Source organism: Mycteria americana, chromosome 9, assembly GCF_035582795.1.
Source record: "Mycteria americana isolate JAX WOST 10 ecotype Jacksonville Zoo and Gardens chromosome 9, USCA_MyAme_1.0, whole genome shotgun sequence".
NCBI classification, from domain to species: domain Eukaryota; kingdom Metazoa; phylum Chordata; class Aves; order Ciconiiformes; family Ciconiidae; genus Mycteria; species Mycteria americana.
This window is the reverse complement of record NC_134373.1, coordinates 18,299,008-18,318,184: the sequence shown is the minus strand read 5'-3', so window position 1 is coordinate 18,318,184 and position 19,177 is coordinate 18,299,008. Positions and strand designations below refer to the sequence as shown.

The following is a 19,177-nucleotide window of genomic DNA, read 5'->3' as shown; positions in this document are numbered from 1 at the left end:
TGAGCTCACTTTACTCTCCACCTTTCACTTCATATACACACACCTAGTGTCCCCTTCCCTCCCTCTTTGTCCTTTAATGGGCATTTGCAAGTCTGCTATATTGTAGAATAGCACAAAGTTGTATATGCATAGTCTCCTCTAAAATAAAGTTTCTTTTGCATATGCTACAGGCATTTATCCCATGGAGAGCACTAAGAGAACATGATGATTTTTAGTCGGCAAGCTTAGGAGTGTCTCTGTGATAGTCTTCCCCCGTGAACTTGAACTTTTTATTTTTGAACTCTCAAAAATAAAAAAAAGTATTCCCATTAAGACCTATTACATGAAAAAAGTCTACATAAGATTTAGAGACCATTAAGTTGAAGTTTCAGCCACAAGATCTCCCACATTTACAGAACATGTTTTACGTTATGTTTTATGTTGAGATCAACAAAAACATACATTCTATGTCAAGCACTTCTAAAAAACCATCATTAACACAAAAGCTGTGCCATTTACTTATTTGGATTAAGTATCTTTACAAGAGTCTACTGAGTTACAAAATAAATATTTTAAAAATACAGAAGTAAAGGTAATCTTACTTTTTCATCATCATCAGAAAAAGGAGCACCTCCGGGAGTCTTATTTATTGCTTGGGCAACACCAATAATCTCTCCATCACTGTTTCTTATGGGCATGCACATGAGTGACTTTGTCTTGTATCCAGTCAGTTTGTCAATCTCATCATTAAAGCGGCGATCCTTCAAAAGAAAATAAGGAAGCATTAACATGCATGTCATACATCTAAGCCTTCTCAGGACAAGTACTTTATTTTCTCACTGACTCCTATAGTATTTTCAGTAGTGTTATGTTGTTGCTTCTCTGTTATTACCCCATTCTTTATTAGCTGTTTTACCCCAGTTAAGATACTAAGAAAAATAGCTCTCAGAGGATCAGTACAAGGTTTACCATTACATAATTGTATTCACTGAAGTCCCATATTTATACCTCAATCAGAAGAATGACCTACCTAAAGGATCGCTACCAAAGTGACTACCAGGAGAACACGGAAAATGAAGACAAATTAAACATATGGGGAACATAAATACAAGAAGAGAAGCAGCATGATAGAGAGACTGCATAACACACTTGGGGCTTTGACAAAGCACAAGCTCCTTACACCCATGCCTCAGCACCATGACTGTGCCTTCTTTGATGGCTCCAGGGCCATCTGTAAGCAGAGGGTCCTCCACAGCTCCATGACAGCAGCACAGGCCTTGGCACTGGCCATACATGGTCAGGCCCAACTTGCCCATAGCTTTCCCAGGTTTCAACACAGATAAGGAAACTATCAGTCACTAAGGCTGTGATCTGGTTCATGCTCACCACATGTTCACAAGCAGTTTTCAGTTTCTTCAATCTTAACCAATACTGCTTGCTTCACTATCCCTCTATATTGCTGCTGATACGCATTCCTACCAGTGAAGCTGTGGGTAACCAGATGGCCCTTGCAGGCACTGGTGAGGGCCTTGAGCTCCTCTGTGCACGCATCATAGCTCCTTTGAAGTGCACACGAATGGAAGAGCTGTTTGCAATTCACCAGACATATCTTTCCATAGTTTGTGTGTGAAGTATGTAGATGGTGGAGTTTGTATGAAAGGATAACAAGCTGCAAGGAGCACTGTACCACGTTAACTGAGAATGCAGAGGAGAAGAATGAGCCACACAGATCTGGTATGTACTAATATCTAGACTATCCCTGGCTGGAAAGTCACCATGTTTACCCCAGAGTGGAGCAAGAGTGTCTGTTAGCTGTATACAGCATGGACAGTTGCAGAATTAGGACTTTAATGTAAAATAGGGAGCATACCAGCATGACACTATATATTAATCCTAAGTCTTTATCTGTTTTTCAGGCGCTTATGCCAGTTCAATCTGATCAGCGATCAAGGTGTGCTTACATGCAAGTTGCTCTATTGATCTGTATTTACTCTTCACTGACTGATACCTGCACCAAACGAGAGCTTCTGAATTTTGTTGTGCATCATAAGTTATAGGTTATACCACCTTATAACTAGTACATGAGAAATACCAGGAAGAATCAGTTTGACAGAAATGCTATATGAAGTTGTGATGTTTTAAATTTATGTTCATCAAGTTGCTATACTCACACTACATAAACTATGAAACAATGAAAGATTTCATGGAGACTGTCTCACAATACTAACATCCAACTAAATCATTGTGCAGGCTGAAAACGTATGGGAAAATATCTGGGTAGTCTGAAAGTTCCTAAAATGTAGTATACATCAACCAGAGTGTTTTTTTCATTAATCCATAGTGCTCTAAGGGGCAAACTGAACAACACAACTCTCATTAGTGTTATACAGAACAGAACAACTGAATCTCTGCAGTAAAAGTTTACCCTTAAACTTTACATGGCAAGTAGCAATCGTTTATTCAAGGATTTTGCAAGCATAATTCCTTGTGGTTTTGTTTATTTTCAAATTTTGCTGGCCAAGAATTGTATCCAATATCATCATCATCAAGTTTTTTGTATTGTTGTTACACAGATTTATTTTTTTTAGGCATGATTGTTTCATATGCTTTTGTATCCACTTGCAGTTAGGTTTTTTGAACAATTTTAATGCATAATTGACGATGAAGATTTTTATCTCTTAATGCATAAAGTCTCTAAAACATGATTGAATAAGTATGCAGTATAATCCTATTGATCATAAAGCATGCACTTTCTCAAAAAAAAAATACAGAACACAAACTCTGAGCATAAGACCCCTCTTACAATAGAATGACAGAAATCCATCTCTTGCAACCAAATATTAAAAATATTTATAACAGATCATGTTGAAGAGTAAGGATACTAATAACAAGATGTTCTCTGAAGTAACAGCAGCAAGTATTTTGATATTTTAAAATTTTTCTAAAGCAATGAGTGTGCCTAAAGTTACACGTATTTATTGAGGGATATACATAAGAAATGAATCCTTGCATCACATTCAAAGAGCACTTCACTTTTCAACAGAAAATCCAAATCTTTTATTAAAACTAGAATTGCTTCATACTTCTGGTTGTCATTCCTATTCTATGTGGGGTCACAGTGCTGCACATAGAGTATATTTCTATCCCCAAAGCTATCCAGGTATTAAAGTCTTAGTAGTAGTACTGCTAATCACAATGCATCAAAGAATTTACTTAAATTGCATTTAGACAGTTCTTACTTCAGATTTGAAACATGGTTTAGGGGCAACTGACATAATACATTTTACACTAAAGCACTAGAAGTAGTGTCTCATGTCTTAGTGAAAACCCAGGTGCTTTAATACTTGTAGGAATTTCAGAATGTAATACATTGTAAAATATTATAAACTACCATCTTCAAAAACATAATTAGTAGTGCAAAAAATACACACAGGGTGACCATATTACATCTTGAGATCAAATTAAATTTGCTCACTGTGTAAAAAATAATGCCATCACTTCATAGAGCACTTCTACTGAATGACAGCCAGCAAAGACTGATATCTAGTGTTAGTAACATGATCATACATACATGCTTATGCTAGGCCATGCTGCCCCTTCACATCTATATTCTGCAGATGCTCAAGATTTCCCTGTCAAGTAGATGGAGACTTTTTGGCCCCACTTCTATCTGTTGCACTTCAAATTTAGTACATCAAATAAGACTTGGAATACCAGCCCACATAACAATGACATACAAACGCTTTTTCAAAGAAATGCAATAAAACCATAGCTCTTCCTGGAAAATTAAGTACAGGAGTGTCCCTATTTAAAAAAAAGCTCCCCACATGCCAATATAATTCTCAGCATATAGCTTAGCTAAAGGCATGACTCAAGGAATATATTGTTTGGATTTGCAATTTGTTTAACCTTCCTCTGCAGGATACACACAGCTAGTGACCTCTGGAGAAAGATTACTGTATATACAAACAGAAGTATTTAAGAGATGTAATAAATATCTTTTCGTATGACTTTCTATGCTTGCCAGAATAGAAAGAGGAGCTTATAGTACTTTTGACTATTAAACAGTCTGAAGTTTTGCATTAACATTTGTAGTAAACAAACAGCTGAGAGCAAAATTCAAATCTTAGCAGAAAGTGATCTCCCATATAGATTGACAAAAACTAAAGGGAACGGAACTAAACATGGCTCATTTGTTTACGCAGCAGTGTGCAGAAATCCATTCTCTGGAACAGTACAACTCAAACTGCAGATCACAAAGTGACTCAAAGGATGCTGCAAAGTTCAGAAGAGGTGGTGCCAAGAGCATCTTTGTTCATCTTGGTAGAGAATAGTCTTCAACAGCTCTTCTGTCAGCCAGGGAGGGAATTACTGCTATTTACTGGCCACAGCTCCGTTCCTCCAGGGTGAGGTTAGCATTTATATTCCAGACAATAGTTACAGCCAGTTCTGACATCCCTAACATGAGGGAAGTGAGCTGTTCTACAAAAATAAGCATGAGTTTTGTTTTCAAAAGTTTAGACAATAGGGGCTGTGAAATAGTGTCCCTATTTGTCTCAGGTAATGAAAACAATCCATACAGTCCTTAATCTAAGACAAGATTTGATTGTGATGAGGAAGAGATAATTCATTAAATCTTTACTGATGCTAAAAACTGACAGAATTTTTTTCCTGGCAATTTTATTTCTATTTTTATTTCCCTGTTGTGAATTGCAGATGCTATGGAAATAGACTAAGTCACCTAAAAAGAGACACGATTTAGAAATGCTCTACTCTCATTTATCATAACAACATATACATTTTGCTATTTTATTACTTGTTGCAAGTTTACATACCTTTCAACCATAAGGAATTAATATCAACTGTGGTATTCCTATACAGTTTATAGTGCTCTTCTGCCACAGAATATCCAGCTCTTGGGGTTTTTTTTTTTGTTTTTTTAATTATACTATTTTCTTTTGTTCTGTTTTAACTTGATAACTTCATTAGGAGTTGTTCTTCCTTAGACCTATTTCTGCCTCTGGAGCGTATTAAACAGTCTTTTCTTCCATAAAAACCAGATTACTAATATGCAGTCTTTGATAAGACTTCAGTGAGATTCCCTTGATTTATTTGTGCCTAACAACTTCCTTAGGAGAACCAGAACCCCCATGATGAATGGTTTTTAATAATGGCACCGAGGGCCCAGACCTGCCTGATCTTGTGATCTTTCCACATGCTTCTTAACACTTTTATATCAACTTCAACAGAAGCTGAACTGTTCTGCACTGTAGAGAATCCTGCCTAGAAAGGGATGGTTCTTCTACAAAAGAAGAAAGTGAAATGCAGTGCAATTATCACACAGTAGGCTTCACCAATGAATAAATTAAGCATTATTTCTTCAACTACTTCTTGGTAATGTCTGAACTACTATTTAGAATTAGCCATTGTTGCCGAAATATTGGTAATATGCTTTGTGTTACTGAAGAGACAGTCCCTGCTCTACTAATTTTGTTCAAAGCAAAACTGAGTACATGAGGAAACATTGAAATGACAACATGCCTTGACTAGTAATATTGTTGTTGATTTACATCTTGTGGGCCTTATAAAAGTAGTAAGCCTTCAAGGGGGAGTTTAATTGAAAGAGGACAACTGTGGGACAGACCAAAAGTGAGTTGTGATTTGTTTATCTGAATACCCTCAATTAAAAGAGATACATTGTTGTAAGACAAAACAAAGGTCTAGGATAAAAATCAGGAAGATGTATTCTGAGTTTCTGATTGCCTTCCAATTGAAAGATTATCTGAGTTTCTTTTGCTAGGTAACAAGGTTCTCTGTAGTGGGTATTTTAATCCAATTGTAATTTGCAATCCTGTGGAATATGTAGTCATTGCCTTTACAACAGGCCACAAGATTAATACACAAAGTGCTGTTTGACCTGCAGTGGATGGTGGCACACAGGAGAGGGGCTTGTGAACCTGTCTGAATTTGATATATACAGTACAGCTGCCAGTGTAAGGAACAGATTTAATGATGAGCTATCAATCCTGTGTTCCTTAATGGATGCTATGGAGAACCAGAGACACAGGAGGGATCAGCAATCTGGGAAGTGTTTTTTGAAGTACAATTCATTCCTGCTATATTGCTTCTCCTTTCAAGTGGATTTTGGAAGTTTCCTGGTTATATCTCTTGCTGGGACCTCTACACTAGGAGAAAGGAAGCACAGGGATCCTGGAGCAGTCAGACAGCCTTAGTCCCAGAAGTATGCCATTCAGAGACAGATGCAACAACATGTTTTGGTCTTCCTGCCATCCGATATCAAACTATCTACTTATGCTAGTGAACTGGACTACCTTTTGCAGAGGGGTATTACATATCTGGAGCAGAGACTAAAGGCACAGTAAGCACAGTATAGGGAAGTTAGTGTTTAATTGGAAAAAGGAGACATTTTTGAGGAAAACCTCAAAAAAATGAAAATCATCAAGGTGTGAAGTGAAACTTTTGTGGAAAAGCAGGCAAGGATTTTGTTTTGGTGACATCTGGGAAAGCAATGATGAAAGATATGCAAGTCAACAAAATAAAATACTATTTCTGGCAACATTAATATTGTTGAATCATGCAATATACACATAGGAAAACTAAATGACTGGATGACCTGTGTTATGCCCCAAACCTTCTATCCCCACATCCCCCTTCTTCTATCACATATTGTCATAATGGGATGTACATGGCAGGATCTAGCTGAGAGGTTTTACTGGGTTTAACAGCATCAATAAAAACCTCAGTGCCCAAGTGTGATCTGTGAAGGCTGAGAAACTTGTACAAAATTTACGTCTACCTCTCCTCACAGGGTAGTAACCTTGAGCAAGGAGGCCTGCTTAGCAGCCGATAACAAAGCTGCTAAATCAGAGAGAAGTCCTCTGTCAGACTGCAGACATTTTGTGATACAAACTGTGTTATCCCACACTAGGGCAGCCTGCAGCACTACCCCGGGCTCCTGGGTAGTAACAAGTGTCAAAGTTGATGATACCAATGCAGCATTTGCTTTTAAGTTTCCTTTACAATAAAGACTTACATTCAGAAATTACGGACAGACCAGATACAAGATACAATTATGGTGAAGTCTCTGTCTCAAAAGTGTAATTGTACTGGCAGTATTTTCATGCAAGAACACTCAAGAATTACAAGTAAAGTCTTCCACTGACTGTTTAAAACATTACTAAAAACAAACATAGTTGGTTTTACTGCTTTGGTTCTATATAATGATATTTCTAGATGCCAGAGACATTCAAAATGTGAAGACTGAGGCACTTTTAACTGGAATTTCAGAACTACCAACAATGAACAGCTATTCTGTAGGATAAACCTTATCCTTGTCTCAAGTTATTTATTGATTGTAAATTCTTCTTTGGGGAAATATTACCCTGTAAAGTGTGATATTCAGTCAAGTAAAGAATCAGAAGAGAGCAGGCTTGATGCATCAATGCAAGTGCTGGTATGTCAGCTGCCTGCACAGTGACACTGCAGTCCTGGTTCTTTTTGGACATATTCAAACATTGTCAATAAATGAGAACAGGCGAACACCTTCATGCTTTTATTCTATAAAAGACCAGATTAAGGTACAGATGGGTTTTCTTCCTAGGGTTCTGGAATCATATAATGTTATCAGAATCTCAACTTCCATTTAAAAAAATATATTAAGTTTCTAGTTCCTGTAACTGTGAGGATAACATTAAAAGCATGATCTGAAAGTAATCAAGAACATAAGGATCAGAAATGCTAGAACCTGGAACAGCAATTTTGAGCAGCATGAATTCTTATCAGTGAGCTGGTATATTCAAATTCATTTTTCTAGATCCCCTACCCTCATCATATCAGCTGAAAACTCAAAATATTGACCATGCTTACAAGCTCTGATCCCGTAAGCTACTCATCTAGATATGCCTGAAGCTTCGGGCAATTTGAATCAGGACCTAACCAAATAATGCCTATCTTGTGTATGTCAAGTCCTCTGGATTGACCTCTGTATTCATAAATTTAGTCTGTAAATCTGACAGAGCTATACAGATATTGGGCAAGGACTAAAAACAAGTCAAAATCAGCGGTATTATTGACAGAAGTGGCAAATGAGAAAAATCCATTAGGGCCCAATCCTCTTTTCTTTGATCACTCTTTTAGTGATCTGAGGTCACTAAATAGCTATCACTGATCATGATTAAACCTGAAAAGCTACACTTAGAGGAGGCCTCCACAAAATAATCCATGCTGACCAGGATGAAGAGAGAAAAAGCGACTCTTTAATGAGGTTTTACATCATTTACTAAAAGAATCTACACATTTCCAACTAAAAAAAAAAATCTTCTCAAAAAATTCTAAGGACATGCACTATTCCACAGAAGGCTGTAGAGGGTCTCTGAAACTCCCATGTAACAGTCAAAACAAGTATTTTGTTACTGTTTTATCTTACTTAAATCTACATTTCTTCTTTTCTCAAGACATTTGAGGTAATATAATAGGTTATGTTCAAAATGAAAACTGTTTTAACTTCTGAGCAAAGTTTCACCAACTGCATTTCAGTGTTGATTTTCAGTTTAAGTAGATGGTTCACACATTGTTAGTAAAGGTACAGGTTTTATTGGTTTGGGTTTTTTTTTTTTTAAACATAGGATAGCTCTGAACTTGGGAAGACAATGTGTCCTTTTATATCCTTATCAGAGCTAGTACAATTTATGTGAGCATTATTAGCATGATTTAGAACAGAAAAAGTATAATCCTAAACCAAGTTAGCTAAAACTCAGATACATAATGGAGGATGAAACCTACCTGAATACATTTCCAGGAATTAAGTGTTCATGACAAAGACACTGTTTTCCTTCTCCAAAGTCTAAGGAGAAAGTGTTTAACCTAGTGAAATGGACTAAGTGACTCAGCCAAAGCTGACAGCTACAAGGAAAAAACATTTCTGATTTTTTTTAATGATTTGAAAATACTGCTTTTTAATCACACAGAACAGAAGCACACAAGAGGTGCTCAATTAATAGGCCTGGCCTACTATATTTTACAGTTCACTGCATCTTTTTTTTTATTTTTTTCTTAGGAAGGGCTCAAGAAAAATAAAACAAGAAACTTGCAGCAAAATTTCTTTAAATATACTGTATTTAAATTACTGATTGAGTTAGCTAAGTTGTATCAAAAATAGAAAATGAGAGTACTATGTTTGACAGCATCATTAACCCAATTATTATTGTACTACCAAACTGCATGGGATAGACAAATTTCATTTCATGCACTTTTGATTGACTTTATGGGAAGCCATCCTGCAGGAGCCTCTACATTTACAGAAGTAAAGAAACTGAAGTTGGAAGAGACCTATTCAATTTCTTAATTGTGCTTCCCATGAGCATAATACATAAACTTCTATAGAAAACAAAAAGAGCAAACCAAAAGACAGTAAGTTATCTAGATTCAAAGCATAACATTAAAAAGCAAATTAAAAAAATTAAGGCATCCAGTCTGTTCTAGATACTCTTCTCTAAAAATCACATATAGTATAAGTTACATTGTGCATAAACAAGAAACAGAAACCAAGTAATAAACCACTACAGTAGATATGGGCAAAACCTTTTAGAGAAGAAACTCACACACAAAAAAACCCCAAGTAATAAAGCAATTTCTGAAGAGACGTCCATGTAAGGATTGCTGCAGCTATTCCTGTCATTTCCCCCAAAATCCCTAAAGCCCCAGAGACGAAGGCAGCAGGAGAACAAACTAGTGCCATTCACCAGCATCTCAAACCTAATTCTCCCAAGTAAATAATAACTGGATTGTGTGCTATTGTGACTATTTATATAGCAACAGCAATATTTCTTATAAGTTAAAACGAATAAAACAGATAAGAATGCGCAAAACAGCTCAACCAATTCTATTCCTTCACTCCCAAAACAATTCTTAAAAAAAAATAGGGAACAAAAATTCAAAAATTCTTTATTTCCTCAAAAATTCTGAGTTTTCAGATTTAAAACTAAGTAAGTCCATATAGAGTTGGACTAAAAAAATAGCTTCCTTTGAAAAAAAACCAAAAAGGTGTTCATTTGCAATGATGCAATACTAAAGTTTTGGGGGGGTTGTTTTTTTAAAATGTGTTAGTATTTCAGGGCTTTTTGTTTAGTTGATTTATGTCCTTTTCTGACCACTGTTTCATTTATTAGTTAGACAATGGACCTAAGTAACAATGCATATTGTCTACTTATGACTGGCACAAAATTAATGGGAAAAAATAGTATAGGTAATCTTTCGTAGACAGGAGTAAATAACTTTATAAACACTAGCAAGTTTGCAGACATGACTGCCAAACTAATAAGCATAATTACATTTCATGCTTCATAGTCTGAAAAGATCAACAGCAGTGATCAGTAAAGATTCCGGTGTAGGCAACATTATCCAGATCCATCATGTAAGGTTTTTGTTTTCTTCCTTCAAAACAAACTCCTGTTAGATCACCAATAGCACATCAGTAAATCAAGTTGTGGTCTTATGTATGGCAGCTTCTGTGCACTTCTGCTCCACTTGTATCATTATTAAAGAAAAAAATGTTTACCAAAGAAATATTTTTCCTCTAATTTTAAATATCTAGAGACCACACCCACTACTGTTTGCTTCATCACAGTGGTTCTCTGTGCCCTTCTGTACTGGACCTGACTGACACCCCGCTGGGAACCAACTGCAATCACATCCACGTTTCCATCTCGTTCCAGCCTCACTTTGAGCCAGGTCCTAGTGCTGGTCTCCTAAATATTAATGATTATTTATATAAAATATATACACACAGAGCGTGGCTTTAAAAACCTGATACTCCTCTGAGCAAAGAAACCAACAAGACTCCTGTTTCAACAGAAGTCTGTGTATGGTTTAGCAGCTGCAGGTGTTTACTCAGGTGAGCAACATATGGCTTCAAGTCTTACAGAAGCAGTATAATAAGATTCTTGAATAATAAATTGAAAATATCTTATTGTGACAAAGCAGTAGTGTTATTAACTAAGCTACACTCATTTTTAAATGTGCACTGTAAAGACATGAAGCTCAGACTGCACACAGTTGCTGTTACCCTGTTAACATGCAACTCTGCTGAGCCATTAGAGTTGTTTATATTTCGTAGTTTGTCAATAGGGTTGTTTTAGAAAAGTAAAACAAATTAACTTGCATAATGATGTATGTATGCTTGTCTATTAACTTTGTTATTCTATAGAAAAACTACACAATAGCATACGACTGTAAATAACCAAAATGAAACATCCATTTGTTTTGAAAAATTGAAAACCAATCGAACAGAACAGCAAAATCCATTACCAAGTGAAACTACAGCTTTACTCAGTGTTGTGCTTATAATGGGATTTCAGCTAAAATTTGAAGAGCCTAATCCTGCAATTTTTTCTCACAGTCACTGACCTGCTCTAATCAGATATACATATTTCCTTCTCACAATGAAATTACAGGCCAGAGAGGCACCAGTTTTCACACATATTCCAGAAGGAAGTTTTACAAGTGTCTGAGGGAAAAAAACCTGAAAAAGTCTGTCTTCTTCAGACAGATGGACTGGCTGAGCAATAAACTGTTTAAAGTCTATCAACAAAAGACAGTCTTACGGGGGTGGGGGTGCAGGAAAACCACCCCAGCTCTCCCAAAGGCCTTTCCCACTCAAGCGCCACACAACCACCAGCCCAGGGGCCTGCTGCAGGAGGGAGAGCTGGGGAGCCAGGCCTTGCAGCTGCTCCTTTGGAGAAGCCAAAGGTACCAGGATACTGAGTACTTACTCTGTAAGGCAACTAAGAAAGTGAGCCAGCTAGACTTTTTTTATTATTAAAAAAAAAAATTCAAACCCAAATTACTAACCTGTTAATGCCTTGAAGTCCTCCATGCTTGTATTTGCCTGGGAGCCTGTACCCACCCTGAGCACCCCCTCACACCAGCACTGAAACAAGACAGCACAACATCCTCCAGTGCTAATTTTAAGCATGCAAGCCCCACAAAATGGCTGATAATTACCCAACAGACCCAGTGGGAAGTAGAGAAAACTCATTACCCTAGTATGGGCAGGCTCCTTTGCCCCCAGCCCCCCTGCTCCCAGCCCCGGGACTGGCAGCAAACAAGCCCCACCTGGGCACCCTGCACCCAGCTGCCACCAGCCCACCTTCATTTCAAACCCATGAGACAGCCCTGCAGGCACACCTGGGGCAGCAAGCAGGTGTTGTGCATCCATGGAGTAAGGGCTGGGCAACCCTGGAGGACAGGCCATTGCCCGCCTTGTTGGTGAGGTAACCTTGTCTGCCCCATGCCAGCGTGGAGAAGAAGGTGTGTTCCCTCATGGTACCTGAGGGCTGTCACCAGCGGTGTGCACTGTGTTGTGCAGCCCTGTCTGACCTGGTGATCCACCTGAGCAGCAGCATGGAGACACAAACGGAGACATGTATCTAAGCCCTCGGGTGGCTTCGGACACGTGCCCTTCTACACAGTCCTGGTGTCTACTCGGAACTCCTGCCGCCGGCAGACATCTCCAAAGTGAGAACGGTGGTGGTGTGACCCAGGAAGGCCTTAGGACGTTTTACACATCAGTCAGAAGCTGTTCCCTGAGAAGAAGACCTATGGAGCAGGGAGGTGACAGGAGGGAAGGAGACCTCCTCAGCTGCTGCCCTGAGGGCTCCGCTGTGGAGACACAGGAGGGTGCTGCCTTCTGCCGGGAGAGCCCTCTCTCCCAGGCCAGCGCTGTTGTGACACGAAGGATGTGTTCGCCTCTGCTGGGCTGCAGATTCGGGCATAATTACAACATCCCTTCACCAATTTACTCACTTCTACTTACAATTTCAAGTTTTCCTAAATTTTGCATGATGGACTGGAGCGTCCTTTTGTGGAAAGCATGTTAGAGCAGTTTAGTTCTTTACTTGTTCAATTATCTCCTGCGTTCCCTGTGGTACTTCCTAGTCATGTTTAATGCACAACAAAAACTGTTTTAGCTCATTTTTTCTGTATTGCATGGAATTTTTAAAAATTATTGTTTATTCTGCTTGCCAGGTTTCATGCTCTCTGCTCTACAGAGCAACCTCTGTCCTTGTCCAGGAGTCAGCACCGAAATGAACACAGCTGTTGTTGGTGCTGCTGCTCAAGTGCTGCTGAATAAAACAGTGCTTAAGTGCCTCGCATTTGCAGAACTGAACCTCCCAGGACCCAGGGTTTTAATGCTTTAATTGCTCTTTAAAATTGAAAGAGAGGCACTGTTAATATTGATGATAACAAACAGCTACCCTGTGTAATGAAATGTGGCTCCCGCCTGTTCGTGACCTTCTACACCACATGAAGTATATGAAGAATACGTATGAAGAATACGCCATCCCACGTGGGCCCTCCCAGGCTCAAGGGTTTGCACCCACAAGCAGTGACTCTGTATTGCTGTCCTGGCACAGCAGGAGACAATGAATGCTCGGAGCTCACCCAGAGGGCCTGAAAAAGGCAACATAGATGTCTGTACCTAGGGGTTCAAGGATGTTTAAAATTTACTGTAAAGGGTTGTGTGTGCTTTTGCTACATTGCACTTGGCCTAAACTTGAAAGAGGTAACAGGAGAGTCCAGAACAAAGAGAGCTCGATTTGTCTCTTCTTTTGCTTGATTTTAGTTCCAGTAATGTGGTTAAATTTTCTTTTTAAAGACTTCAGCTGTATTGAAAAATAATTTCTGATCATCTTTTTATGGCACTTTCTCCAAGTGACAAAAACCCATGTCTTAGCGTGACTCCATTTAATATTTCTCCTCTCTTTGCTCCCCACTTTATTAAAACATCCATCTGGTAAGACATTTTCCTTCTGTCTTTTAAAGCTACTTTTTAAATTCCAAATTTAACATAAGATGTACAGCAACTTTATTCAGTTGACACTGGCAAATGGCAGAACATATTTTTCACCACTTTCTGATGTATGCTTACTATTCTAAAGAGTAAGATTTTTTTTTTCACTAGTTAGAAGGACTTGGGATGCTATTAAATTATCTCCCAACTTTTGCACAGCTAAAGGTATAACAACAACCAAACATTACTTTAAATTAAAATAAACCAAACATTACTTTAAATCACATTACATGTGATTTAAAATGTTTATTATTTAAATACTCCTCTAAAAGATGGAACAAAATTTAAATGATCAGTAATTTCAGCTAAACATCATAGAAGACCTGTGAGAAGAAGGGATGACATGAAAAAATCCATAGCTTTAAATAGGAAAAAACCTTAAATTTTTAAAGAACTCATAAGAACTGCAGATAAAGGTTTAATGGTCTCTCTGCCTGTGTACTTACGATATGCTTAATAGTCTTCATATATGACTGCAAAAGCTACATTTATGCTCTGTTAAAAGGAGCCTCAATGGACATGTAGGTCCCAAATTTTCTTGCCAGTATGACTGGATTCTTCCAACACGTGTGCTCAAGACATGGTGCATTATTCACATAAGAATAAGGAGTCAGAAATGCTTCCCAAAATTAACATAGGGGAAGACGTAAGGCCTTATTTTAAAACTTAAACTAACTAGGAGTTCAATTTACAAGTCAACTGGGTTACTTCCAGGAGAGAGGTTTAGGCTGGCTCCAAAATGCAAAGAAAGTATCCAATTCCTTTCCTGTTCTCAGATCCTCTGTAGTGCTAACTCTTACAGATTGGATCATATATTTTACGAACTGTTATAATTATAAACTCACTTTCATCACATGACTTTGCAATGTAATAAATACAGCTTTTAATGCCATGAATAAAATTGTGCAACTTTTGAATCAGTCACCTAAACCTTTGCATAACTATTTATCAATTCTCTGATGCTGTGAAACTACAAAAAGTTTGTTCAGTCACTGCTGAACCTCATAAATCAAATTACCGTGAGATGTTACATAGTTATTGTCTAGTATTAAAATAAGTTACTATTATACAGTCCTCAATACATAATATTAATTCCAAACCTTGTATCTAAGTATGCTTATTGATTTAAGGAAGATTGTTTACATGAGAAGGTTGTGACAGTCAGACTCAACAACAGTAATAATCACTTGGATCATGGAAAAGCCCTAGCCTATTATTCGATTTCATTTTTTAGAATTTTTTCTCTTTAGAAAAAGAAATGTGTAATTGAAATCTTACACTATCTCTGAAAATGACACTGCAAGTCATTTACAAGTATTTCCTAAAGCAATCAGTCTGTGTACAGGCACAGGGGTCTGCCTGCATGAAGCACATTACAGGACGTGACAGGATTTAAATGCAGTGTTGATCGCACTGAAGTCCCATTAATGTCAGTAGTAGCGGACAATACAAGCAGGCAACCCAATTTGTACTCGACGGTAGAATTCCGACTGGTATTTGATCAGGCTCTGAGAAAATAAAGATGGTTGGATGATAATAAAACAAATTTCCCAATAGTGTAAACTAGCTAACTGATGATATGGAAGTATCTTTACCTCTTTTTAAACAAGTTTGTTAATGTAAAAAACAAGCAAAAAAACTTTAAGTTAATCTAGAGGTGTTCCTCTGACCTAATATAAGGCCTTTTCTTACCAAATGGGTAGCATCAATGTAGACATGCTCTTCAATGGACAAAATGGTGCTGTGCTGCCACCCCTCTTCCTCCAACTCCATCTGTCAGCCTGACAAAGTTTCCTGGTGGTGCTTTTTTTTTACCTGATGGTTGATTAAACACTTCCATCATCAGTGGCAATGCTGTCAAAAATTATATCATCATATTTATTAATTTTTAAAGTGCTGTATTGTGAGCACTACAATGATCTGAAATGCAACAGCTGTCACTTCTTTACACACATGTACCTGGGCTTCCCCAGGGCTCTTTATACTATTAAATTCGAAAGGTCTCCTTTTAATGATGCACAATGGATATATACATGCCAGGTAAGAGAAGATAAACTGTACTAACTCAGAAACCTAACAGAAAGCAGATCCCCCATTTTATTATCAAGCCAAACTTTCATTAAAGTTGCAAGGTCTAAAGTTTCTTTTGCTCTAATCAGAAGTAACTCCACTGAAAGCAGGGAAGTTGCAACTGATATAACTACAGGATGAACTTGGCTTAGAACTTTCCCTTCTACTGCAACTAATGTACTTACGGCTTAAATATACAATGAATTGTATTATTTATAGTATTTTAATCGATTTTTAATAGGAGTCAGACAAAAGTATAATATAAATGGTACGGGGAATGGCAACTGGATGGATTGTTTTTCACTTTTCTCCACAAATGAAATGGACAATAAGCTGTTTAAAGTAGCTGGGCTTTTTCAGAGGGAAGTGAACAAACACTGGAGAAAAAATAATACAGTCCCCTAAAACTAGAAAACACTCTGCCTTTCCAGTGGCATTCTCACCTCCAAAAAAAGGTGGCTGGAGCTATCCAGAGTCAAAAGGAGAGATCGAGCTTTTCCCCAGCCAAACTCAGATATCCTTTACCTGTTTAGCCACTTGAGACTATTGAGAACATCATCTGCTTGACCCCCAACAGCAGATATTTTGGGAAGAGTACAGTTTTAGAAGTAAAAGTAATTAAAAAAAAATCAGATGGTAAGAGAAAGTGTATAATGGAGAAAAGGAAAAATAAAGGAAGAAAGCAAGCTCAGATTTTTTCAAAGGTGATCCAACACTCAATGATTTTAGTCTGAATATTGCAGCATTTTTACCAAGCTCTGTTCTTTGCCTTTGAACTCTGTGAGTTGGGAACCTCTGTCAGTCTGGATCTGTGAAGTGCCTAGTATTTCTCACTGCCTGACAAATAAATACTCAGCCCAAAATACATTTACCCTGGCTTTTCTGTATTTCAAACAAAAATAACCCAATCTTATTTTTCAAGTTTCTTTCTTGTATGGTTTGCTGTAAAGCATCATCATTTTTTTAATATAGTATTTTTGTTATTATTGTAGAGCAAAACTAAACACTGGGCAATGGTTATTACTAAAATTCTAAAGACATACATCTCCCACCTTTCTAAAGCTTTCCAAGATCCTAACTGAGAAAATCTGTTGCTCTGTGGTTCTTACTTTTCTCAAGAACCTCAAATTGCTGATAGTGTCTCATACTAATAAACACTAGAAATAGCCCCTAGGACAAGAGAGAGGGAGTTAAATTTCAAGCTAGTAAACCGAATGCACTGTTTTGCATTAACACACGCAGGCGAAGGCACATCTGTCCCTGCTGAAGTCAAAGGGAATTTTTGCCTTGAAGCCAGGACTACATTTTCACAATTCACACTGAAGCCTCTATAAAAGTAAAGGGTGGGGAAAGTCCTTGTAGGAGAATAACAGGACTGGTTATATCACTCCTAGGAATAGGTTTGAAACACATGCCATGTGGGCTGAGTGGGCATAAAGGTGAAAATACATGCTCTTCTGAAAGCAATAAGATTATTTCAGCAGCGGGCAGGCAGGGAACATTAAGTGAGACAGAGATTTAAGAATATTATCATTGGTACTGTCATAAGCATTTTTTTAAACTTTTCTTCAGCCGATTCCAAAATACGGTTCGAAAACGCATGAAGCCGCCTACCGCTCCTGCGACATCCAGAAGCTCTGCTGTACCGATTTAATGGCCACTTTAGTCCCGTCAGCCACCCAGGAGAGGCCTTCCCTCCCTCCTTCACGGGAGTCCCCTCCCGCCCCGTCAACAGTTGCCCCGAGCACACCCGCGGCCGCTACACGCAACCCCCGGCGCCCCGACGGTGGCAGCGCCGCCGGCCCGGCAGGGACGCCCCGGGGGGCGGCAGGGCGGCGGGGAGGGACACCCGGGGGGAGGCAGGGCGGCGGGGAGGGATGCCCCGGGGGCAGGCAGGGCGGCGGGGAGGGACACCCGGCGGGAGGCAGGGCGGCGGGGAGGGATGCCCCGGGGGAGGCAGGGCGGCGGGGAGGGATGCCCCGGGGGCAGGCAGGGCGGCGGGGAGGGACACCCGGGGGGAGGCAGGGCGGCGGGGAGGGACGCCCCGGGGGGCGGCAGGGCGGCGGGGAGGGACGCTCCGGGGAGAGGCAAGGCCGGGGGGCGGCGGGGCGTCTCGACAGGCGCCTCCGCCGCCGCGGTCCGGGGGGGGAGCCGGGGGTCGGGGGAGCGCCGGGAGTCTGCCCGGCTCCTACCTGATAGGCGTCGGGGATGTTGACCGTCTCTCCGTGCTCCGCCACGTAGCCGATGATGCCCTTGCCCCAGGGCACCTGCACCTCGTTGCTGTTCTCGGTGGAGCCGCAGGGCAGCAGCGGGGTGCCGGCGTGCACGTCGAAGAACTTGGAGACCAGGCTCTTCTTGCCGGCGGCGGCCCCCTCCACGAGGAAGAGGGAGCCGCGGTCGGCGTCCACCATGAGGCAGACGAAGATGAGGATCTTGTAGCTGAGGCTGGTGAGGTCCAGGTCGTTGGAGATGTCCTTGACCAGCTCCAGGAAGAACTGGCGCTCGTTGTGCTCCTTGAGGTAGCGCTTGTAGTCCAGGGCGGTGGGGGGGTACTGGGGCAGGCTGACGCGGGACTCCAGCAGGGCGCTGAGGATGTGGGCGGTGGTGGGGGGCAAGGAGCTGGCCTTCCGCAGCAGGGCCCGCCGCCGCACGCTGCTCAGCGGCTCCTGCGCCCGGGCGTGCACGTGCTCGTCGTAGGTGAGGTTGACGTGGATGGCCTTGGAGCGGGCGAAGCTCTTCCGCAGCTCCTTCTGGGAGGCTCGCCGCTGCAGCCCCCCGCCGCCGGGGCCGGGGCCGCCGGGGCCGCCCGCGCTGCCCCAGCCGCCGCCGGGGCCGCCGCTGCTCCGGCGCTCCTCCGACGGGCCGGCGGCGGGGGCGGCGGGCGCCTTAGGGAGCGAGTTCTTCCTCTTCAGCCACTTCTCCACCAGCTCCGGGTGCCTCTCCAGGAAACTTTCCACCGCCGCCACGTCGAGGCCGGCGTCGGCGGCGGCCGCCATGGTGCCGGCGGCGGGGGCGGCTCAGGCCGCGGGAGCCCCCGCGGCGGCCATGCCCCGCCGCCGCCACGTGCTGCCGCCGCCCCGACGGCCGCCCCGACGCGCGGGGGACTGCCGGCAGCCCCGGAGAGGGGCTGCTCCCGCCCCTTGCCGGGCCCCTCCTCGGGGGCGCGCCTTCTCCTCGCCCCCTGCTTCCCCCCGCGACCTCCTTTTCCTGCCCACCACTCTTTATTATTAGTAGCAGTATTGTTCGTATTGTTCTAGG

General features: G+C 40.9%; 1 protein-coding gene across 2 annotated transcripts in view; it reads right to left on the bottom strand.

The window, feature by feature from the left end:
• Positions 1-18,915, bottom strand: part of PDE11A (phosphodiesterase 11A) — a 137,370-nt gene extending 118,455 nt beyond the window's left edge. For both annotated transcript variants that reach the window (XM_075511602.1, XM_075511603.1), the window contains exons 1-2: positions 18,112-18,915; positions 582-740 (exon numbers count right to left, since the gene is read on the bottom strand). In XM_075511602.1, coding sequence (XP_075367717.1) covers positions 582-740; positions 18,112-18,915 — 963 coding nt within the window. The remainder of the gene's footprint in view (positions 1-581; positions 741-18,111) is intronic.
• Positions 18,916-19,177: the final 262 nt, after the last annotated feature.